General features: G+C 29.1%; 1 protein-coding gene across 2 annotated transcripts; it reads right to left on the bottom strand.

Annotated features, from left to right (window-relative positions):
• Positions 1 to 542: 542 nt before the first annotated feature.
• On the bottom strand, positions 543 to 23,826 carry LOC107442634 (protein O-linked-mannose beta-1,4-N-acetylglucosaminyltransferase 2). Of its 2 annotated transcripts, none has more exons than XM_016056251.5 (8): positions 5,706 to 5,846; positions 5,034 to 5,598; positions 4,498 to 4,560; positions 4,302 to 4,391; positions 3,661 to 3,791; positions 3,438 to 3,543; positions 3,140 to 3,250; positions 543 to 2,739 (listed from the first exon to the last, which is right to left on the bottom strand). In XM_016056251.5, exons 2-8 carry the CDS (start codon positions 5,529 to 5,531, stop codon positions 2,536 to 2,538), a joined length of 1,203 nt encoding a protein of 400 aa, XP_015911737.2. In that variant the 5' UTR covers positions 5,532 to 5,598; positions 5,706 to 5,846; the 3' UTR covers positions 543 to 2,535. The 2 variants fall into 2 exon arrangements, with proteins under 2 accessions (XP_015911737.2, XP_015911738.2); XM_016056252.4 differs by lacking the exon at positions 5,706 to 5,846 and adding an exon at positions 23,512 to 23,826 and having other exon boundaries at positions 2,255 to 2,739.
• Positions 23,827 to 24,809: the final 983 nt, after the last annotated feature.

The following is a 24,809-nucleotide window of genomic DNA, read 5'->3' as shown; positions in this document are numbered from 1 at the left end:
ATGTTAATTTAGAAAATAATTAAATTATGGTTGATCATATCAAATACTTTTATAAGAGGATAGTTACTTTTTAAGATTTATTAATAGTATATGAAATACATTTAGTTGCAAGTGCCAATTTTTAACATTGTTAACTCTCACATATTTGTAACAGTTACTTCACTATTAAAAGTTCCAAAAATCAAGTTCCAAATTGTAGATTCCAAATAAAAATACCCATTCCCAAATAATTGTTAGATCTTTAAGTGATAATAGTTATATTTTTATGTCTTTAATATTATTGAAGACTGGAAAAAGAAAAGTGCCAAGCAATATATTTCAATAAAAATCAATTTTAACATCTTTAGAAACAAATTAAAGAATTCAAATAGCAGTAACCCATAACCTGCCAATTATCAAAGTACCAGCTGTATTTCACGGTTCTATAACCATTATCTGAAAATAATGGCACTTGAAGCTTTGTATTTATTTTTAACCAGAATTTCTAAATTAAGAGTGTGCATTATGTCATACGTGTAATTTTTAACAAAAAAAATAACAGATTTGAACAAACATAATTTATTAAAATTTATCACCCAGTAAAACATACAATAACAAACAGGAATGTATTTCTTAAATGGAATAGTCACTTTCAACAATTAGAATGAAACATTGACGCCATCTTTTAGCATTAACAATGATTTAGTAACTTTCAGACATTAACACTGCCATTCATAGTACTTTGGCCTACAATATGTTAAATACTTTCAACAATTATAAAAGATATTATCACATAGTTTATTTTAATTTTAAAATATTTTTTAAAAACAATTTTTATATATTTATTTATTTTAAATTATAGATTGTAAAACAAAAAAGTTTTACAATCTGATACATTACTATCTTTGTATAAGGTCAAGGCTCTATAAATGGCACTGTGAGGTAAAACAGAATCCTAATTACATAAATCTGAGGTGAAATATATTTAAAACAATGACATTTCATTCTGTACAATTATTTACAAATATATACAAAATTATCACAAATTTTAGAAATAATAGTCTAAAAAAAAGGTTTGTAACCAGTAGCAATGACGTGTTACAAATGTAACGATCATGAACTAATAACGTAACATAGAATTTGTCACGCAAACAGCCAAGAATTTTTTAGCTCTTGAATATAGAACAATTTTTTTCCAATATATATTTAATAGCACCAATTGCAATAACTTTGACACTGCAGAAGTATAACAACTTTCTAGTTAAATGAATAATATTGTACTTTATATTACAATCATTTCAAACAGGTTTAAAAAATTTACGTCAATTAAAAAATTTTATATATTTAAAGCATAGTTTTAACAAAATTCTTTTATAAAGAATACTCTTAATTTATAAATTTAACTATATTAAATGGAAATGTTTTGAACATGAATATGAAAACTTGAACATTTGTAAATATGTATTGTTGAAACATGCAAAATACATATAGTTCAGGAACACACTGCAGAAGTATAATAGCTTTTCAGTTAAATGAATAATATTGTACTCTATATTATGTATCATTTTAAATAAGTTTAAAAATTTCCGTTACTCAATTTTTTTTATATATTTAAAGCATATTCTTAAAAAAAATCAACTATAAATATTTTTAAATTATAAATTTAACTATATTAAATGGTAATGTTTTGAACATGAATAAGAAAACTTGATCACTTGTAAATATGCAGGGCCCGCACTAAGCATACGCCACTTTGCCAAATTTGATAAAATTATAATTTTGGTGACTAAAATCGAGTTTTGAAGAACAATTTCTTTCACTGGAAAGAAATATATAAATAAAAAATTGTTAAGATTTGCATTTGGTGAATACTTTCAATATTTGGCTAATCGTTTGAAATCCTTAGTGTGGACCCTGAATATGTATTATTTAGGCATGCAAAATACTTATAGTTCAGGTTTTTTTTATGATAAATATATCTCCAAATTGAGATGTATTAGTCTTAATTTAAAGAGAATTTTTATATATTTAATATATTGCAAGCTACCACGCAGTATTAAGAATTAAATATAATCAAATTTAAAAATTTTAATATCCTAGTAAAATTTGGATATGTTTATATTTTCCCTTCACATTAACAATTAAATGATCTTTCTCGATTGTTGTACATAGTTATGTAAATTTAACATGTATATTAAAAAAGTGATTATTAATTACTAACAGATCATGTCAGATTTCAATATAAATATGATATAGTAAAACAGTTTTAAACTTATTTTTTCAAACAACTCACTATCAGTCAAAAGCATTTTCCTCTTAAATAAAAACACACCAATAAATGGATAGTCAGTTAAACATAGCCAAAACCGGCAACAATTTTCCCTTTGTACAATATTCACTTCAGTTTCTTCGAAAACATTCATTCTTGTTCTTCCCATTAACAACACTCTCTGAAGTCTCTTAATAATAATTCACAGAGTGTAATCCTCAGCATTCTCGAAACATTGTCTGAAGAGTTTATCACATAAAACACAGTGAGAAACATTCACAACACTCTTAGCTTCGTAAATTGTCCCTGTTAATTTGGAGTGCTCTGCTTGCAATCTGCACAAATTCTCCAACATCTACAATGGTGTCCGCACCATTCCGGAATACATCTTCAGGAATTCTGCGATCCAGTTCCGGATGGTTGTTATGCCACTCAATGTAAGAGCCTCTACTTCTTAACAAACTGGCAAACTCAGCAACATTTAATTGAGCCTAAAACAAAGGAAATACATGGTTATTTCAAATTTAAATAAACTAATTTATGTTGATAATCAATAACTTAAATAACTATTTAGAAGAGCTTAATGGACCAATTTATGTAAGTGATATTTGTTTAAAAACATATCAAGCAATATTTGGAAAATGCAGAGTTTTTCATAATTAAGCTTTTTAAATGGTCCAAGATTTTAAGCTTTTTAAATGGTCTAAGATTTAAAGCTTTTTAATTGGCCCAAGATTTTAAGCTATTTAAATGGTCCTAGATAAATATAGGATCATTCAATTAAATGTCTATAATTATATCATCAGTTAAAAAAAATTAAAACTTTTTTTAATTTTTAATAAATTTATAACATTTTAGAATTTTTTATGAAATGCTAAAATAGTAACTTACCTTATATGGTACAAGTTGAACTGCAACACTTGATTTTGGCAAGTACAATGCATTCACTAAACCTGCTCCATTCATTCCAATTAGAACATTATATTGCTGAACTTTTTCAATCTAAAAAAGAATAAAAAATGATAAGTAAGTTCAGAAATTTTGATACAAGTATCCATAGTCATAAATTGAACATTCTAATGATACCAGTCTTTTTAAAATTATCTTATACTTTTAAAACTTTGTAACTGAATTTTAACTTGCAAGAAACGAAAATAAATTTAGATTGACATAAAATAAATCTACTTACTTGTTCTTTAACAGACATGAAGGAGAAATCAACAACATCCACTTTAGCAACTGCTGACATGCTTTTCACTAATTCAGCCTCATTTAGTATCTTTCTGCGACCTTCTCTATATAACAGGAAGAAAAAATGATTTTAGATTTGTATAAAAACAATTATTTTCAACATTAATTAATAAAAGACAGTCCGTTATAGAGTTTTTTTGTGACATTGAATAAATATTTACCTGTGAATGAGTCCAATTTTAGGCTTCTTAGAATCCACATTGGTTTTTGGAGATTTGATTCCAAAGGCTTTCTTAACAAACAATGCATAGGATTGCAAAAGTTCAGGACTAGAGAAATCAATTTTTGGAGTCTGTAAATAACAAAAAGGAACATTAAAACTTAGAATTAAAAATTATTTTATAGCATATTAAATAATTATCAGCTTTTTTTTTTAACCTTTTGCTTAAGGCTGATAAAAGTGAACCAAAGCAACAGGTTTCACCATACTATGAGCCGTAAGAAAATGTTTAATATTAAAAATAAAATTTTAAAAATTCATAGTATTATTATCAGCTCATTACTTTTAAGTTAATTAAATTAATTCAAAATCAGATAATATATGCTACAGTATTATTTATTATATAAATATTTATTTTTTATTATAGCATCAAAAGCATTTTAATAATTATTATAATGAATTGATTATTATTTATAAATTATATTAATAACAATATTATATTTATAAGTTAAATAAATAAGTTATATACATGAATTTTGTGTTATATTACTTATTAAAATAAATTACTTATTAGTGTGAGTCCATTAGTCACATTAAAAAAAAAGATAATATTCTGATACGGCACAAAATTTAAATAATTACCCCAAAATATGCTTCTTCAAAGCAGACAGTCTTGTTGATGCCAGCAAGCCTGCGGTCCAATGGCAGCAAACGGTGAGGTTTAGAAAGAGCCTAAAATGTTAAAAATTGATCAATAAATGTGAAAAAATAAGATGCATAATTACTTTTAAAAATTAAAGGTAATGTCTGTTTAAAATAAAGAAGAGAGTTAACTTACAGTGAGAAGCTGCATCCAGTATGAACGGAGATCATTAAAAGCATCAGTATTCCAGTCAATACCCTAAAAGAATAAAATCATATAAATAAATTGCTGAAACAAATATATTCTTATTCTAAATGTATTATAAATATTTATATACAAATATATATAAATATTTATAATATATTTTCAAACTAATTTTAAATTTTAATTTTTTTATTAAAACAAAAAAAAATTCCATAACAAGTTTTCCATTACAGATTAACTTCATTTTCAATCAATCTTCCTAACATTATTGGTTGAAAAACTTTATTTACTACCTTTCAAAATCAGTGTCTATTTGCTATCACTGTTTATTTACTATCTTTCAAAACATCATCCATTATTAAAATTTTATTTACTATCTTCCCAAATATTATTCGATGATAAACTTCATTTAAAATCCTTCCTAAACATTATTCATTGAAAAAATTTGCTTACAATTATTCTAAATATTGTTTAAAGTTCAAGCAACGAAAAAAAAATGAAGTTTTCTAATTAAAATTTATGTTTACCTCTCCTCTGGTAGTCTCTATTCCAGGAAGTAAAGCAATATCTTTGATTGCACCAGATGAGGATTTGGTGGAATCCTGATGAAGAGCAACAAACAAGGGCAAAAGTGTGTCATAGTGAAGATGGAAGTAATTACTACCATGGTAGTAGTAAGGAGTGAAAAAATGTCCACGGCTAAACACTTGATCACAAACAATGTTATTCAATGATTGATGATGTTGGTCAGATTTGGCACTTTCAAACTTCCAAATGTTTTTAGTCTGATGGCATGCATCAAGGTCAGACAAGTCTCCATCAATCCTCAAGACTTGGTCACCGGTGCTGAAGATAACGTTTCGGACCTTGCAGTAACTGGATGGCCATTGCCCTGGATAATTGGTCACAAGAGATGGTTTGTCACCGCAGTCAGAGTTGCCGTTGCAAATAGGGGCAGATGAAACAGTAATAGCAAGTAGTGTCAACAACATCAGGATAGCGTAAGTTGAAGTAATCAAAGCCATGTTGTCAATTTAAAATAGGTGGTTCTAGAGATGGGATCCTTTCAATTGTTTCCAAAACAGCAAAAAGCTAAAATAGAAAATTATTTTTAATATTAATACATCTACATAAATATAACATTAAGTAGCAAATAACATACAAAAAAATAAAACAATTTCATAGTAAACACAACATACCTTAATTGGTAAATTTAGAAGTATTAACAAAATAAGTTAGATGCATGAAAACTCATTTGAAACTGGGCGAAGTGAATTTAACTGTTAAGTTGACAATCTCTAGTGTGAGAATGAAGTAATATTATTTAACCTCCCAGAAGTCATGCACTGGAAAAGGTTGCATGAATTAAAAAGTTTCCACTATCACGCCAAATGTAAAAACGCCAAATGGAAGTTTCCAACGCCAAAACAACGGTAATGTTCAATCCGCTTGTTCACGGTTGAAATGCAAATAATCGCCAAAACGGAATCGAGCATGATCGTTGTTGATCGCAGATGGAGGCCTTGTGATGGGAAAAGGGGGAAAAAAAGATTGAATAATAGGGGGATGGAACTTGTTCTATGGTGCCCGGTGGTTGCGAACTGTGGGAAAGAGGCGGGCTTCGAAACTTCTTTCCCACGTTCTTTTCAGTTTCCCAGTAGTTTTTTTTCCATGGTTATATATCGCTCTTCTTCACAGCAGTGTATAGTTCCAGCTTTCACCGTATGGTCGTAGTTCAATTACGATTCCCCTCCCCCCGTAACCTTTGTTAATTCCGAAACTGTTATTTTGGGCAGAGGTTATTTCGTGTTGCTGATAGAGGCAAAAACCATGGAATCATTTTTAATTAGGTAGTTACAGGTTGTGGAATTCACGGAGTTGAGTGACTTGAGATAGATTGATTCATAGAGGCAGCAAAATAGTTAAGGAATTGAGAATTTATTAGAAACTTTAATGTTTGGAAAATTTAAATGTAAACAAACATTATGATGTAACGAACGATAAAAATGTAATAACGAAAAAAAAATATTAAAACAAAATTCTCAATTACTTTAGGTTTAAAAATCTGCAAAGGTTTGCTTGACAATTAAAAACGTTTGGTCATAAATACATTTATATATATTGGTCATAAATACTTTTATGTAACTTAAGCATTTGAAAGACTCATTTTCAGTGTTTTATATATATGTTTTTCTCTTCTTTTTTGCCTGAATGTGACAGATTAATAAGCTATATTTTCATTGCTTTAAATATGCTTTTCTTAAGAAAGAATTTAAAAAAAAAAATAATAACAATTAAATAAAGTGTTGGCAAAATCGTTCCCTCATAATGGAAGAAGTTAAGATAAATTTAACAACAGTGAGTATCAAAATAACAATACTCACCGAAGTTTATGTAGAAAAAAATATATATAAGTCGGATTCGAGATTTGTTTGACTTGCCTTTTAAAAGTTGGAGTAGTGACTAAAAGAAGAACAAAATTTAATCATAATTCATCTAAAACTTATACATTTTATGAATTGTCTGAGACTTGTCATAAAAATTTTTTTTATTTCTTTCACTGAGCATTTCGTAGTCGCGGAATTAACTGCGGTGATAAATGATGATAATGAAATTATGTTGCTACCATTATTGACTTGGCGAAGAAAAAAAAAATACAAAATGATGACGCTGGGAGAAAAAAAAAAATATATATGAGTTGAATGTTAACTTACTAATTTGCATTTAAGATGTAATTTGCCTTTTTCATATAAAAATTACATTCTTAAATATGAAGTCTAGGCACGCTTTTTTTTTGTAAGGAAAAAAAAAACATAAGGTGACAACGGAGAAAGAAATATTGTTATTGATTTAACGCATATTGTTAAAGGTCAGTTTAGGAGATAAATGGACTGTCAACGGACCCTTCACAAATTATTTTTTTGTAAAAACAGACCTTTCACAAAATTATTTACCCAGCTTTTTTTCATATTGAAAATGAAACCCCCAGAAAACTTTCTTTGATTAAGAGAGTCTAGGATGTCATTAATTATAATTTAAAAACCGGTCATAATTTAAAAACCAAGTATTCTTTAAATCATTTTTTTTTCCCTCTCACAAAAACAGTACTTCATTTTAATTTTCAAAATAGATCAAGTCTGAATAAACTCAACTTCACAATAATTTTAGATTCACAAAATTATGAGTAAAGTTTTAGCAAAAACAAGGTCTTAGATCATAGATATGGATCAACGGATCTTTCTAAGTTGTAATACAAACTATGAATAAAATTGTTTATACAACAAAGTTTTCAGTTTTTACTATGCAGTATCCACGTACATGACAAATTGCGAACACTTTTATACTAACTCTTAAGTTAACAATCTTTCCTTTAGCAGCAAATGTTTCGAAAGATTTTACAAGAAAAAACGCAAGACACAATTTAAAAGGTCATGCTTGAAACTTTTAGAAATTATGACATTTTTATCCATGTAAAGTTAGTTACTGACTTCTTCTTCTCCAGCACTGCAGCCTGTTACGGGCCAAGGATGTCTCCATGAGTCTCCTTCATCTGACTTTTCCTGAAGCAACAGATTGCCATCGATTGACCCTCAGATCTTTCTCAACCGAATTAACGTACTTGGTGGAGGCCACCCTCTTTTTTGTGTACCTTCTATTTTTGAAAAAGTTGCCAATTTATTTGGGTTAGAGTCAATCTAAAAAGGTGTCCTAGACATCTAGTGCGGTTAATCTTTATAACTTTAAGTGGATCTGGTTCTTTAAATGTACTATAAGTTTCATAATTATACTGTATTCTATAGAGATCATTTTCATTTTGTTTAACTGCACCTAAGATCTTTCGGAGTATTTTTCTCTCAAAAATCAGCAGCTTATCTTTTTCAGTATTTATTTAGTATACCAGCACTCGCTGCTATACAAAGCAATCGGTCCAATTAAAGTTGAACATAAGTTAGTGTTTGTTTTAACATTGATAATTTTAAACTTGAATTGATTTCTCAACCCATAGAAACATTTGCTTCCATAAATAACTTATTGTTTAATTCAAATTGTACATCATTAGTATTACTGAAAGCAGTTCTAAGTAATCTAAATTGTTGTGCACACACAAAAGTAAAAATATTAATTTTTAAAGGAGATAGGTCAAAGTTTCTCTGCATCAAAACATTTAGTTTTTTTCTTGGTTAATAGTGAGACCCATTATTCTTCAAGGGAGACAAAATCATTGATAGCCGTTGGTTTTGTTCTTATTATGGTAAGTACTTCTATAAAGGTTTAATATCAACAATTTTGAAATCATCATCATCAAAATTTATCTGGGAGCCAGAAGCCGTTTGCGGACCTTTCCCCATCCATCTTGAAAATTTAACTTTAAGGTAGTACTTTCTGGCAACTGGAATTCTAATTAAGAGTGAAAAGAAAATTAAATATTTTGTATTCTCAATAAATATGCTTCGCTACAGAAATAAGCAGCCATTGGCTCGAGGTTTATGTCTTCTGTCCAGTTTTCAGAAGCCTTACATTCTGTAGAATTCCGATATTTATATAAGAATCCTTTTAAAATTCTAGTCATATTAAAAAAAAAACCTTCGAACTTTTTTAAAAAAAAAAAAAAAAAAAAAAGACACAATTTTAATACGTTTTAAGCATGTTCTTTAAAATTGCGCCAACAGTTTTGCCATCTTTTAGAACATTTGCTGCTATAAGAAATATTGTTTACATAGAGTTAATATGTAAGTATTCACATTATTTTGTCCTGTACCTGTATATTTCTTATTCTAGTAAGAGAAATGCTTTCAAATCCTCAGATAAAATACGAAACTAGGCTCCATTGAGGGAAAAAAAATCAGGTTGCTCTCAGGTGAGGAGCATGAAATGACAATAAAAAAAGGGGGAGGGGAAGTGCAAACAATTTACTGGGAATTTAGAAGGGGGTCAGAAGGGGAAAGGGGCACGTGCTTGCTGGGAAAGTTCTCACAAGCTGGGGTCCCACGCACGCGTTACATCTGCCAAAGAAGCGCGCAGGGCACGTGTTGCATAGAACGTTCTCACGCATATTCGAGGAAAACGAAAATAGAACAAAACATAGGATGCTGTCTATGTTGGCGACTGAATCATTCAATATTCATCGCCATTCGAAGCCAAACAAACGATTTTGGCTTTATTTACAATACCGATGCAAATCATTTATTTTATTTAGAGTTTGAGACAGCATTCACTACCTTATTATGCGTTGAATAAGCAGCCATTAAATAAGCAGTTAAAAAAATATTTAATTTTAAAAGTAGAGAGTACAGCTGATTTTTTTTTCTCTCTTTAATAACTTATAGTTAGAAAACTGAGATTGATGTCTGCCATTGCGGCAGTATGTTTAAGAACTTGAAGATTTGAAATAAACACGTTGAAAACTGAATTTTCTACTAGTTTCACACACATATATATTTCATGTTTTATATTAATATAACTAGTGGTCAATTTTCCTTGGTCCTTGCTCGCAAATCCGGGATGCAGCTAAAATTTAGTAGTCTATTATTCTTACAGAAGGAATAATCTCATCCATAGAACTATCACGCAATTCAATTCGACAGCACTCGGAAAGCTAACGTCCCAAGTTATTTAAAATAGCTAATTTCACAAATGCAAGTAAAATATTGAACTTACAACGTAAAACGAAGTTGACAGCCAGAGAGACATATCGTAATCCACGAGAGCTAAAAGCTCATTTTTGAAGCAGAGAGCTATAAAGTCAGAATACTACTACAACTACTTTAAAAAAGAATTAATAATAAATAAGAACATACTGCGTTCTTTTATAATTATTATTTTACTTTTTTACTCTTGCAAAGTTTTAGTTTTGTACACAAAATAGTCCAATAAAAATAGTATATTACGTGTAATCTATATTGAATAAAGAATGTTAGCTTAATGTTACGGTAATTTAATAAAAGCATCAATAAAATACAGAATTATACTTCTCACTACTATAGATAGTGTCATCTTATTCATTTGCACATAATTTAAATAAAACTTGCCATGGATTACCGATATCCTTTAATATCACAAATGTTTTATTCCCTTTATTATTTCTTTTGTTTGCAGAATGATTTTTGAATCGAACATGACGGTTGCCACTAGCCAGAAACAAATACAGCTCTTTTTCCGAGATCACGTTGGAGATTTATTTTCAGTTAGACAATGAAACGTACTATAGCTACAGCGATACAATACAAGCTACAATTTGTTTAGAGAGCTTAAAATTGGATATATATATATTGTATAGTACTTAGTGGTACCAGTTTTAAGGCAGTGATAAGCCTTATTTGTCTGCATGTATTTGTGTGCGTGTGTGCTTAAGACAAAGAGGGGGAGACCAAAAGACTAAGGAAAAAAAATTGCGGCACAAAATTATTAACTCTAAAACTGATGTATGAAACGGGAATTTCAAAAATCAGGCTCGAATTGTGAGAAGTGATGCTGACTCTTATAAATAAAACTTATTTACATAGATAACACGAAGAATAAAAGAGAAATAAGTTAAGATTGGCTCTAAGACAATTTAGGCTGAAGGGTACGGAGAAAATATTCAATTTTGTTTGAATAGCATTGAAATCTGAATTCTAACTTAAACGCAAATTTTCCCGGAAAATAAGTGACCTGAAGATAATAGGGTATCTATAGATTTTAATCTTATGCATAGCGCAGAAATGCCAACTTTAACGAATTTTTCGTATGATTTTGATTTAATTTTTGAAGTTTTAAGGCACAGTTTAAGCATTTAAAAACAAATTTGATTTAAAAATTTAATTTAAAATGATTTTTATTACATCTTTATAAAAAATAAACAAATTTTTAAAGTATGATAATCATATAATAACGGGTTTAAGCTTTGTCAAAATAAAAACTACCGATTGGGAAAATATTAAAAGTTGTGTTGTTGTTTCTAATGCTACTTTCTAATACCAGCAAGCGTGCTTGGTGAAACCATGCAAATTTCAAAAGAGGGTGCATTTTTTGTTTTTCAGTGGCGTCATTTATGGCCAAAAATACGACTTCATCCAAATACAAATCACAGCCAGTTTATAGAGCGGATCCACTCATACATCCACAGATCGTAATTTTGACCCGAACCAGAGATTAATCAATCTCCAATTTTAAGTCCCCAAAAGTATGATTTGTTACGGGAACATAGAAGACTTTTTGATCCTACAGATTCAAAGTGCACTCGTCACCATTTACTACACGGAGAGTCTTCGGAAGACAGGAATAGAACTCACGACCTCTAGGACATGGGCCCAACGTCCTAACGACCAGGCCATCCTGACCTATAGTAAAATCTGGCAGATAAGAAAGTCCTCTGTTCTGGGGCAGGGTCATTCCTGGTAAGGGGTTATAAACTAGCATTGAACATGTACAAGAGTTCAAATTATTTCTAATAGAAAAGAAGTGAGGGTGACATGACAGCTAGGCGACGGAACGTTTGAGAACCTTTAATTAGAGCATGTTTCGATTAGATTAATCATTAACATCAAATATCAAATAATTAACAGATCAGAAAATTGTTATTTAAAAACTATAGATATTCTTTTATATATACGTTTCCTTATCCTTCGGTTTTGGTTCAAAACATTTACACGTTGTTTAGTTATTTCATTCCGTCGTTTCAAAATAGGGATAATGTGATGGCATAATTGTCAATAACTAGGTATTTACGAAATAATATTTAATATCCAACAAGTATTCTTCTACAAGTTCTACATTTAACTAGTAAACACGTAATTCCTCTTATTTCCACGGTTGAAGTTGCCGATTCGTGGTGACTATTGTGCATGAGCGAATTTTAATGCATTCAGAAAATCACCAGGATCAATTTAAAAATTATTTCAAGATACGTTTTGAGGATTGCAAATAAAAATCGGAAGAAATGCAGTGCAGTCCAGCCTGCTACGATGACATTTTAAGCAAAATCATAAGATACATTTTGGTTTTTTGCTAAAGCTTTTAAACAGATTGCAGTTTGGATAGGGAGGAAAGAATCGCAAACACATTGAGATTAAAATTGCATCACAACTTCCCTACGATTGTTTCTGACTACGCAAGCATACAGAAATATTTACGGAAAAATAATTCTGTGTTACAAACAAATGATGAAATAAGCAAGAAAAACACAAAATGTTGAGCTCTATGCCTGCAAGAAAATTGTAAGTACAATTTTAAAATTTCTCACAATATTAATTATTTGTTAAATGGAACACTTCCAGGTTTACAAATTGATAGACGGACTTAAAAGCCTTTTGGCAATACAGCACATTACTTAAGATTTTTCTTCTTCTGATTTTAGCTCACTTTTGAATCCAGTTTATGCCCAGTTGCAGTAAGAAGTGATTACTTTGAAGAAGTCGCAATAAATATTGACGAATGCATCAATATTTTTTTTCTTAAGACAGCATTTCCAACGCTTTTTGATACAGAAATGAAATTTAGTGAATTAGTTGCATTGGCGGATTGGCGACTGTTGAACTTTGAATATCCCCTTCCCTTTTCCGGAACAAGGCATTATCGTGGGAAAGGTTTATCACTGTAAAGCGAAATATACAGAGGAATAATGGGACAAAGAGAGCGACAACAATGGGACAAATATTACAATAAATGCAAACAGGGTGGGGAGACAGCGTTTCCCACACTCCCAAACAGCAGATACAACCAGGGCACGTGCAGTGCACCACACCAGACACGAGTGGGGCGAGTGGATACACGTGCTTGTCCACCAACTTCCGAAGCCGGAGGTAAGATCTTTTTGACATATAGCTACTTTATATTGTACCCGAACCATAGATTAAATTATAAACTATCCAAATGACTAATATTAGATAATAAGCATAAAGAATAATGCTTTTTATGCAAGTCAAACTTAAAAAATAATAATAAATGTTTTTGATTATTTAAAAGAACACCGAAGAACAAAATTGCTAAGACTTAATTATGCTTACATTGTTAGCCAGTTAATAAATGCTGAGTTTTTAAATATTGTCAACATTAGGTACTTAAATTTACGAGATTTGATATCATCCTTCGCGAGAAAATATGTGTCAATGCAATTTGCCAAAATTGATAAGACTTCAGACTCAGATGTATGATGATCTGAAACACTTCTCCGCAACAAAAAATAGATTACTCATATGAAATGCTGCCTATGGGCTACGAATATGCATTCCGTAGAAATAACTTGTTATACTACTATAACTTGCACTCTATATAGCATTTGGTTGTTATAAGATAAGTGTTTCGCAACATTAATTAGTTCTTTTTCTGCGATTTTGTTAAACTCAGCTACGTGATTTTGCTCAGTGTTAACATATATTCGTCTGTTATTGTTTGCCCCATGATTGACCATTTTCTCGCTATTTGGTTACTAACTATGAAATAACACATTTTCGTTCATCTGGTTGCATGGGAGTTGAGTCCCCCTCTAATGCTCTTATTAACAGGAAGAAAGCTTATTAAAATTTTAAATTGCACTCTTTCCAATTTAGTCATTTGAATGATACTGATGCAACTCCAGACGGAGCAAGCGTTAACGAATATGGGCCGAGTACATACCACATAATTTTAATAACTCAGTGGTTAAAAGAATAAATTAAAATAAAAATTGGCACATATTCTTTCTTTAATTAAGTACAAACATTTACAAATTGTGCGCAGGAAGCTTTGCAATATTTTTCTGAAAAATGTGGTTTGAATTTTATAGATAAAAATTTAAATATGTCGTAGGGTAAGCCAACTCAGGAATGGGACAGTAAGCTTAATTATTTTCGTGCAGAACAATTGTGTTTTGGAGGAAGTAAACTTGATTTTTGGAGCCACTTATTTACATTTGGAGCAGTATGGCGCTTATAAAATTACATTTTTGACCTGATTTGAGCATAATATATTTACATTTTCTATCATATTTAACAGAACTCAGAAAATAAATGCATTATTAAATAAAAAAGGTGTAACAAAAACCCAACAAAGAATTATACAAATATAGAAACATTTACTCTTCTTGCAGATATAAAATCCAAAAAAGGCTTAAACGATATATAAATAATTAGATAAAAGAAAAATTGCAATAATATTAGAGAAAAAAATTCCTCAGGGTGGCCACTCAAATCAGGTTTCAAATTTCCCTGATTTTTTCAGGTAAAATTCTTATAAATTCCACGACGGCCAGGTTTTTTTTTTCTCACATAAAGTGTAAGATGAGTACAAAAAAGTGTTAATATTATAAAGTATCTTATTTAAAATGTTTCTTTTTAAATAAATCATGTTGAAAAATAATTAGACTAAATTTATTTCAAGCAAGATTTTGTTTTTTATTTTTTGAATTTTTCAGTATTTTAGTACAACATTAATTTTTAAAAAATAAAGATGGATGAGGAGAAAATAAATTTAGTTTGTAAAATATATATTATTTTTAGTGAATAAAATTGTTTAAATTGTACTGTTGCTCAAATTACTTAATTGTTGTTACTCAAATGGCAAATACAAAGTAACTCATTAACCCTGGATAATTACTGATTAATATATATTTTCATTTTGCATAAAAAAAATAATTTCAGACGATTACAATCAATAAATTTTTATATTTATTTAAATTTTAATATAAAGCCCATTTTAAACTGTATTTTATCAAAACATTTTTCGTTATAAAATTCATGGATCATACTTTCTTTAAACCAATATCTGAAGTTAAATGTTTAAATAATGTTGTTTGTTTTGAATTGGTATTATTACTTTAAAAGATATTCAGAATTTAAAAATAAATGCCGCAGATGTAAAATTGTCAAAATTTCCTGTTGCGTATTCAATAGATATAATTCTTTAAAATGTATTCTTTCTTTTTTTTCTTCCAATTTGAAAGTAAAATATTTAAAGAATTCCAATTTAACCACATGGTGTCTTAGTTTAGATTAGTTAATTGCGTTCTTTTTACAACTGGGCGAGTTTATAATTACGAAATTTTTCTATCAAATGTTTAGTGCATCATAACCTATCAAAAAACAATTTGTTGTATAAAAACTGATTACAATAAGTTCAAATTAAATGGCTTAAATTGTTGGTGTCGGACTTAAACCGCACGAAAGCAATAAGAATGATTACTCATTAAAAAACCTATTTAAACTCTGTGAATTAGTTCGTAATTTAAGTGTAAACATGAGTGAATTTTAAAGCTGCCATTTGAATAAAGAACTGTATGCAGTTCTTAACTTGTAAAATATGATTTATAATTAATTTGAAATGTTTTACTTAGGTCTCAGAAGCAAATTTTTCAAGTTTGACATAAATTTAAGTTAGTGATAACCATTATAATAAGTGAAAATTACTTTAATTATTTTAACCTTAATATCATAAACATATTTTTCGATTAAATAGCTTCGTTAAATTTCGATTGCCCTCCAATTCCTGTTGTAATAGATGGATCAATATGCTTTATAACATTTTTCATCTCGTAAAAGTCACTAATTTTAACTGTGCAACGTATATTAACAACAATGTAAGTAGAAACTCCATATTAAAACAATATTTCCTTAAATCTAAAAATTTTAAAAATCCTGGAATAAAATAATCTGTCTCTAAATTTTTTTCTATTAAAAAACAAAACAAAAACATAGGAAAACATCTATTGAAAAACATGTCACTGTACATTAGAAGGGGAAAAAAACAACAACTTTATTCTGTACTTATAACAATTACTTCTGGGAAAAACAAAATATTTTCGTGCAGAAAAAATAGTAATTTAATAGCTTCATTTATTGCCTGCCTAAAATTAAACAATAATTTTGTACAGTTCTTACAATCTATTGTATTTGAAGTCTCAAAGCAGAAGATATTAATCGATATACCTTTTACTTGTATTTAGTGGCATAGCTAACGGGAAACGAGAAAGAGCATATGTTCCCTCCCGGTTATAGCATTAGAGATACTCTAAATTTATAAAAAAATAATTTAAAATTAAATCCAAAATAAATGTTTATCTCTTTTTAATACCCTCTTCAGTTTCATTTGCCATTTACAGTTAAAAATTTCAAATGATATAGCCTTTCATTTAACAGCCTACCCCGTGGTCAGAATCGCAGAGACACGGGCACGGCGACATTGTCGCAGAACGTTACACAGTTCTTTGCAGAAAGACTTTTCTTTTAAGAAGTAAAAAAAAAAATTACCTTTCTTTTCTACGGAAATTTACAAGTAATATTTGAATCATGGATTTAGATAATCACTTTTTAAAGAGCTCAATTTACTCCGATAGTATCGTAAATCGATGTATTTTTTCAATTGTATTTTCGGCAGTTATTGATATTGATTTTCAGGTGGCTTTTAAATATCCCGATATATGTTATTTCAAACAATATGGAAAATTCGAATCGTGCATTTGAGTATTTACTTTTTAAGGTAATAATTCTATCGAATTTTTGGCAGTTTTATTTCTATTGATTTCTCCATAGTTTTTAAATCCGATATTATTTATTACATCAACCTAATCTCGAAACAAAACACGCATTTGAGGAGTCAGATTCATGCGATTTCGTCGTCGATTTTTTTCCAGAAATTTTCTACGGATTTCATGATTAATTATTTTTTATTGTGATGATTATTTACAAAATGTCTGTTAAAAAAATAATTTGCGCGTTCCCCCTCCCCAAAGAAATGGGAGAATTTCACCCATAATATTACAATACAAAATTATTACAATTAAAAAAACATATATAGTTTTTTTGTTGTTGTTGTAGAAACAGCCCTTTTGTTATTTTAAAATAGTAACATATATGTTTGTTATAATTAAAAGTACCTTGCAGAAAGATATTAGTGCTAGTGAGTTTTGCCACAGATAGCTCGAAAAAATTCTGCCGTAGGAACAGCCTATAACTTATTGAAAACTGATATTTATAAATTAAAAGTCATTATTACTAAATCGTCAAATTTTTACATAAAAAATGATACCTTGTTTGCTTAAAAATATTTTAAGTTTAAAATTTTGGTTAACTAGTTGACCTCACCATGATTTAACCGAATTAATCACGAACCATGATTTAATGATGAAACTTTCATTAAGAGGTTGATTTAATGTTTAAAAATACCTAGATAAAACTTTGTTATTATGAGCATAACTCAAATTTAATGAGGATTTTTTTTATATAACATTCAAGAAAATTATTCTCATAGAAATCGTATGAAAAGGAAAAAAAAAACTTCTGAGTGTTTCTAAAAGGCATGATAGAGTTTTTAACAGCCATGATAGATTTTAGCTATATATCAAAAAGTACGTTAGCTCAAATTGTTTAAAAAAGTATAACTAGATACAGGGTATCTGTTGCATTTTAGATTTTCAATTCATGACGTTTAATGACCAATTACAAGAATTTTTCAGGACTTCTATTTCCTCCCACAAAAACACAAGAATAAATTTAAAAAAGCATTATAATAACATTCATTGAAATGACAGGTATAACCAAAACTGTTATACTCTGCATCTTCATATTTAACGATTTCAAATTTAAAAAACAGAGTAAAGAAAGAGTTAAAGCAATAAAATATCTGAAAAAAATACAAAAACTTTTTTTCTCATTTTTATCGCAGAATTACATTCTAAAGAATTCTATTCTTGTTCATCAGAAAGGAAAGAAATACTCCAGATTTTTCTGTTCTCATTTCCGTTTTTCTGTTCTAATTTCCGAATAAAAAAATTCGCCAATGATTGGTTTGCTTCAGCTAGAATTTTAAATTAATAAAATAAAAACAAAAATTCTGAAATCACAGAAGTTTAAAAGATAATTGGCTCTAGAAATTATGTTTTTTCTTTCATTTTTTGAAAGAAAACCATATTTTTTAAAGAACACGATAAAAAATTTTTATATTTTAATCAAATATGACTGTGACTGAGAATTTTGTTAAAAATTCTGATATCCAGAAAAACCATGAAATTGGGGGGGGGGGGGTAAATTCCATTTTAAAAATTAGATTTTTCGGCGACCTAAATCCATGACTTTTCATGATTTAAAAAGAAAAAAAATAGTTAAAATCATGACAAATTTTGTTCAATACTGAAATCTATGACTTCTCATGACTCTCCAGGTGAGCGGATACCCTGTAGATAAGCAATGAAGAGCAACACTGTGAGTTCTATGAACCTTGCAATTAATTTCGGGCCTGTAAAGCAATAGTCATATCGAAGAAACATATTTCAATTAAACTCATTTAGTTTTATCCTATTTAAGTACAAGTATTTTTAAAACTTATTATTATTATTACATTAAACCTATTAATTATTAACTTATTAAACCAGGACTGCCAACTACTATAGTTTTTGCAAAATATTTTATAGAGTGGTATGATTTTATAGCATTTAAAAATACAAAGTTTGCTTGAAAGTTTTACCAACACTTTATAAGCTTCATTACGATTGAGTAGTGAAGCTTTTGTGGTGTGAAGCAAAGTCGGTTTCATATAAACGTTTGAATCATTTAGACTTAGAGGTTGGGCAGCTCCAAAGAGCAGGGCACATCGACCAGAGGTCTATTGTACCCAAACCCTAAATCATGATTAGCAATGCTGCCGTAAATGCTCAAATCTTTGAGCAGAATAAACCTCACAATCACAAAATATATGTCGTGATGTCTCTTTTTCAAGATGACAACCTCGACACAGAGAATTGGATTCAATTCCCATTATGTATAGGTGTCTCCTGAGGATGCAGTGTCCAGTAAGAAGACCAATGATCTTCCTTAAACTGTTTCTATTAAGCTTCAAAAGCTCTTTTTTAGGTACACTAGAACAGTCACGATTCTTAGCTTGTCTCTGACCGTCAGCAACACGCCATTGCTCATGGGCAATTTTACCATAGAGCTTGAATATGGATGCCCTAAAAAGAGGTGGGAGAAATTCCCAGTGCATGTTCAGGGCCCCAGAAAATTGCATCAGAGCCAGCCTGTGCTGCTTTATCAGCTAGCTTATTTCCATCAATACCCATACCCAATGCAGAATCATTAAATCATTTACATGAAGTGGTGTGGAAAATAATTTTAAACCAAACTTGCAATAAAAAATAAATAAAATTAAAATTATAGACTAAACCATAAACTTAGTTACCAATAAAATAAATTTTCCCAAAAAAACATAGAAAGTTGGTAGCCTGTTAAAACTATTAAATAAGTAGTAAGTGTATATAAATAATATTAATAAAGACCTGTCCTACTACGAGTAATTTTGAGTGAATAATTGTTTTAGTTTTAATCTAAACTAATTTAATTTTTATAGATTAGATCTTTAGTTTTTACAAATTCAATTATTCAGTGTGATTAGTATATTGTAAAATATGAAATACATGAATAGGTATAAAGATGACCTGAACTATGACAACGAAAAAAAAAAGAAAAAAAAAACACAATGCCATAAAAAACGATACTTATTCTTTAATATTAAACAAACAAAAAAAACACACACACACACATTGAGTCACACAGACTAATTTTTAAAATATTTAAGAAAAATACACATTCAATCACAGAAGACTCAGTTTTAAACCACGCATACTATCCAACTTTACTTTATATATCCAACTAACCCTTTCTTCTTTCACATCAAAAAATAGTTCCAACATTTTTATTGCAAAGCAACATCTATTGGCCTTTGCAAGTTTATATACACAGAGGTTTAGTTTCTTACATATTTGGATCATATATATAAACCCTTTTAGTTATAAGCATTCAGTATTTTAGTCATAATATTATTTTCAAACAATATTTAAGCATTATTAATATATTTTATTAAAGTTTTGACTCTTAGGCTACAGAAAGTTTTGCCAACAATTTCAATAATTTGAATAAAGCTATTAAACCAACAATTTTGAACAAAAATTTTAACTATAATGTAACATAAATATGTTTCAAGTATGAAAAAAAAAAATAACAGGGAATTTCAGTGCTGTATAATTTTTTAACTCACTATTATTTATTCCAATTAAGAAAACATATTTAGCAAAGGAAAGGGTAAAACTTTGCGCTATGTAGACTAAAGCAAAAAACAATGTGAGTAAAGCACAAATAGAAGTACATAAATTGACATACTATAGTTAGTTTCAGTTCTATAAACAAGAACCTTCCTCGATGTCTTAACATCAAATGAAGATAGAGAAGTTAAGAGACTTCAAGTGAATAGTTTAAGTTTTGTTAAATTTTTTGGGAAAAAGTACAAGCATTTGTAAGGAGAATGTCGAAAGAAATCAGTACTTTCTCTGAATTTTTTAATGAAAAAAAAGGCGAGTTTTTTTTAATGCACAAAGCTTTAAACCAATAGCATAGGCTTATTCATATTATATGTGATTTTCTAATTTAAATGATGTTACAAAACCTAACATATTTTGCACAAAAATTAAATTTTTTCCCATATATGTTTTGAAATATAGAAATTATACTTCATGTAATTAAAATATAGTTAGCATTAAAAAAAATTCTAGTGATTAATTATTTCTTTGATTTTCAATAAAAACTATTTTTTCTAAATTTTCAATTTTACCATATATAAACATTTAGTTCACCATACGAATAAATAAAAATCAAAAGCTTCGTGCTCAGTTTTTGATCATTAAAAAATTAACAACACATTAAAACACGGGTGGGCACACTTTTTTGGCAGAGGGCAAAAGTTAAGAAAAAAAAAGGTTTGGTAGGCCAGGTGAAAACTTCTAAAATAAAAAAATTATATATACAAGTTTTAATTTAAATATTTAATGAGATGAATGAAATTGTGACTTCATTTTTAAAAGTTCCTTATATTGAGGTTCCAAGTAAGATGTACTTATTTTAAGGAACGAGGCTAAATGTTTGTCTATTGGTCTACTTTTTTTCTAAGGTTCATCATTGCAAACACTTATTCACATATATAAGATGAAGCATACATGGCACTGATTTTCAGGGCATGAAATATTAAATTTGAGAAACTAGCTTTTGGTAATGATTTATAAAACTCAAACTTTGGCATACTTAGAATCAACTGCTTCAGATGGCGGCAATCTACGACTTTTCTATAAAGAACTTCTTTCAACATTTTACCAATTGAAGCTGTCTGTGCTAGCTATTTCCCTCAATTTATGCTTTGTAGAACAAATATAGAGAAAGTAAAAAGGTCATCAGTAACTTTGTTAAAAAAGAAAGAACGAAAATAGCTTTAAACAAAGTAGACAAAAAAATGGACGTATATCGTTTATATTCGCAACGGATTGGCAAGTTCAAATTCTATATGCGGGACGGATAAAAATTTCCGGAGGGCCTCATTAGGCCAACTGGCCGTAGTTTGCCCACCTCTGCATTAAAAAAATCATCATTATTTAAAATTGCTTTTTATTTCAACTTTTATAAAAACAAATTATAATTTCTACTTCAGTGGATTTCTAGGGGCTACCTGTATATGAATACATCTTACTTTCTTTTTTTTTTTTACTCATTATTTTCAACAAAAATTATAATATTATGAACTTTGTTCAAGAAATTAATTTATTACAACTAATTTTGAAAGCAAAATATTTAAAGATTTAATAGTTTTAAAATAATACATAATTTAAAACTCTTTTTTATATACAAACATTAAAGGTTAATTTCTGTTTTTTTTTTAAATATTTTTTTTAATATTTTTTTTTCAATATTTTTGCTGCTTACTATTTCAATAAAATTTGAAACATTTTTGCGCATTTTAAATAAATTTTTCTTACATTTTTTACATTAATGAAATTAAAGGTTACTTGATACTCCAAAATCATTACTTTTTTGTTTTGTACTTGTTTTTTTTACTCATTATCTTTGCAAAAAAATACTTTTAATTACTTTTACTACTTTTAAAAGTAGCCTTCCCATATATGGTTAAGAGACAAACGCATATTAAGTAGTTTCACAAATAGGGACAAAGGAAACAAGGAATAACAACAAGAAGATAAGAAACAGGCATGAGAGGATTTGGCAGGAACCCCAGGGTGCAACAGATTAAGTTAAAATGGCTTTCCAAATATTGGGAAACGGGAGGATACTGGATAGATCAATAAATTATCTTTTTTTTTTTTAACCTCACCTATTATAAATATGTCATTTATAAATAAATTTTAATAGTGTATACTTGGTTTGTAATATAATATAAATTGTAATAAGTATAGACTTGTATAGTATTTGTAATAAACGAGCCCAACTCTATTTCAAAACTTCAAATAGAATTTATTAAAAGGCTTTCATAGCAACATATTCTATAAGTTAATGAAGTTGTGTAATTCATAGTTATGCTTATGAATTATAAAACAGCATTAATTTACATCATGTTTCATAATAACAATAAGGTTTTACAAAAGTCTTTCAACATTAAACCAACCTCTTATTAAAAATTTGAAAGTCAAATTCAGAATTTTATAAAAACAGAATTCCTAACAATAGAGCTCAACTGTGTTTTAAAACTTTACATAAAAATATATTAAGAGGTTTACATAGCAACATCTAAGAACCATTGTGAAATTCATGTCAAGTTTTATGAACTTCACATTGTTTATCTACATGCAATTCCGGAACAATTTGCACAATAAGAGTGTTTCGTTAAACTTATTTTGAAGGGAATAAAATTTCTATAATCAGGTCAATATTTTACTTTTTTCTGTCAACTTCTATAAAAAAAGTTTTTAAGAAGTTAAGGAAATCTTTTACTAAAATTTAAATAAAGCTCGAAGCATGAGGTATTATATAGGCGTTTAAATATTGACTTAAAAAGTCATTAAACCTAGAATTTCTTAAAATCTGGGTTCGTGATAAACGTGCATAACCCAAATATTTTTTGAAACTATCTAAAGAACAAATATTTTTAACAAAAATTACAGATTAAATTTCTTATTCTTTCCCCTTTAATTGTACAGATTAAAGAAATAAATGTTTCAATTAAAACCAAGCCTTGTAACAATATGTTTTGAATAAAAGAAAATTATACAAATAAAAGTAAACTTACCATGCGAATTCTGAAAATCATACAGAGAAACAACAAGAATATGACAGGATGGTTAGCGATACAATAAAGTAACAAATGCATGGTTAATTATTCCACCATCATCTGTATTTTCTTTTACTACAATTTTGGTTTAGAATACGGTAAACATTTAACTCTTAAATTTAGATATGTATTGAGAATAAGAAAAATACAACATTTAAAAATACGAGTATGCATAAACTTAATTACTCAATAAGGTAAAATCTTTGGTTATTTTAAGGGGTCAGGTTTAATAAAATTTACTCGTTTACTTCAGCAACATGTTTGGCTTAAGGTAACAAATTCTAATTTTCTCTGTGCTATATTTGAATTAGCTTGTAGCTTACATATTGAGCATTACGTGAGTTAAACTTTAGAATGTAAGCTATAAGCAAATAATCTTTCGCAGCTTAAAAGATAATTTAAAAAAAGTAATTAATCAACTTCAACCAGGGACTACAACGGAGAAAATTTAATAATATAGGGAAAAATAAGCTTTGCTCATGGCCGAAATTTAAGAATAACCTGATATTTGCGAAGTTACGGTCTGTTCCTAAACTGAAAATGGAGAGATTTCCGCATTGTAATGAAATAATCGGATGAAATAATTTAAAATGATTAAATAGTAAAAGAAGAGGTGACAGGTTTCGGTTAATATAGGGTTCCAGTTAAATGGCACTTTTGTTATTAGTATAGACACGTGATTCTTTCGATAATTCACGAATTTCCTTGAATCTCAAGACTATTGGTTCAAGGGCTTCCGTCTATCAATTATTTATATTCCGACAAAATTTTACCGGAGATACTTAACTCAAAAATATAAATTTCGTTCTTTATGCAAAAGCATCCTCTGTTCTTCTTCCTAAGTTAAAAACGCAATTTCGAATGAACTTCGAGACTCGTCCGATTCGCGGGATTTCGTCCTAAATGAAAGATAGTTTTATCGTCAATCTTTTTTCAGTTATGGTTGGGTCCCGCAGTGGACTGATCGTTAAGACACGGTTTCCAGCAGATCACCGAAGTCAAGCATCACTGGCTACGGTCAGTGTGCGGGTGGGTGACCACTTGGATCAGCTTGCGTAGGTACCGAGGGTGTGCGGTATGGGTCCTCGTTAAACTGTTCTACCGTAAAGTGCTCGACTTCGCGTGCAGGTCGTCGGGCTACCGAAGCGGGGGTGCCATCTCCTCTGCAGAGGATCAAAATTGTGATGGCATGTCTTCGGATCATCTTCAGGGATGCTTCCCAGACCGTCGCCAATAGCCCATTGTGCAGCTCTAGT

The sequence above is a fragment of the Parasteatoda tepidariorum genome, chromosome 9 (genome assembly GCF_982258835.1).
Source record: "Parasteatoda tepidariorum strain Cologne lab strain chromosome 9, Ptep-v5.0, whole genome shotgun sequence".
Taxonomy (NCBI): Eukaryota; Metazoa; Arthropoda; class Arachnida; order Araneae; family Theridiidae; genus Parasteatoda; species Parasteatoda tepidariorum.
The sequence above is the reverse complement of the archived record's forward strand: the minus strand, read 5'-3'. Positions and strand labels throughout refer to the sequence as shown.

Excerpts from the sequence above, each read along its gene's own strand:
- LOC107442634 (XM_016056252.4), bottom strand. The coding sequence starts at position 5,531 with ATGGCTTTGATTACTTCAACTTACGCTATCCTGATGTTGTTGACACTA. Across the intron at positions 3,544-3,660 it reads AAAATTGGACTCATTCACAG|AGAAGGTCGCAGAAAGATAC; the intron begins GTAAATATTTAT and ends CCTGTTATATAG. Across the intron at positions 2,740-3,139 it reads TTCAACTTGTACCATATAAG|GCTCAATTAAATGTTGCTGA; the intron begins GTAAGTTACTAT and ends CCTTTGTTTTAG.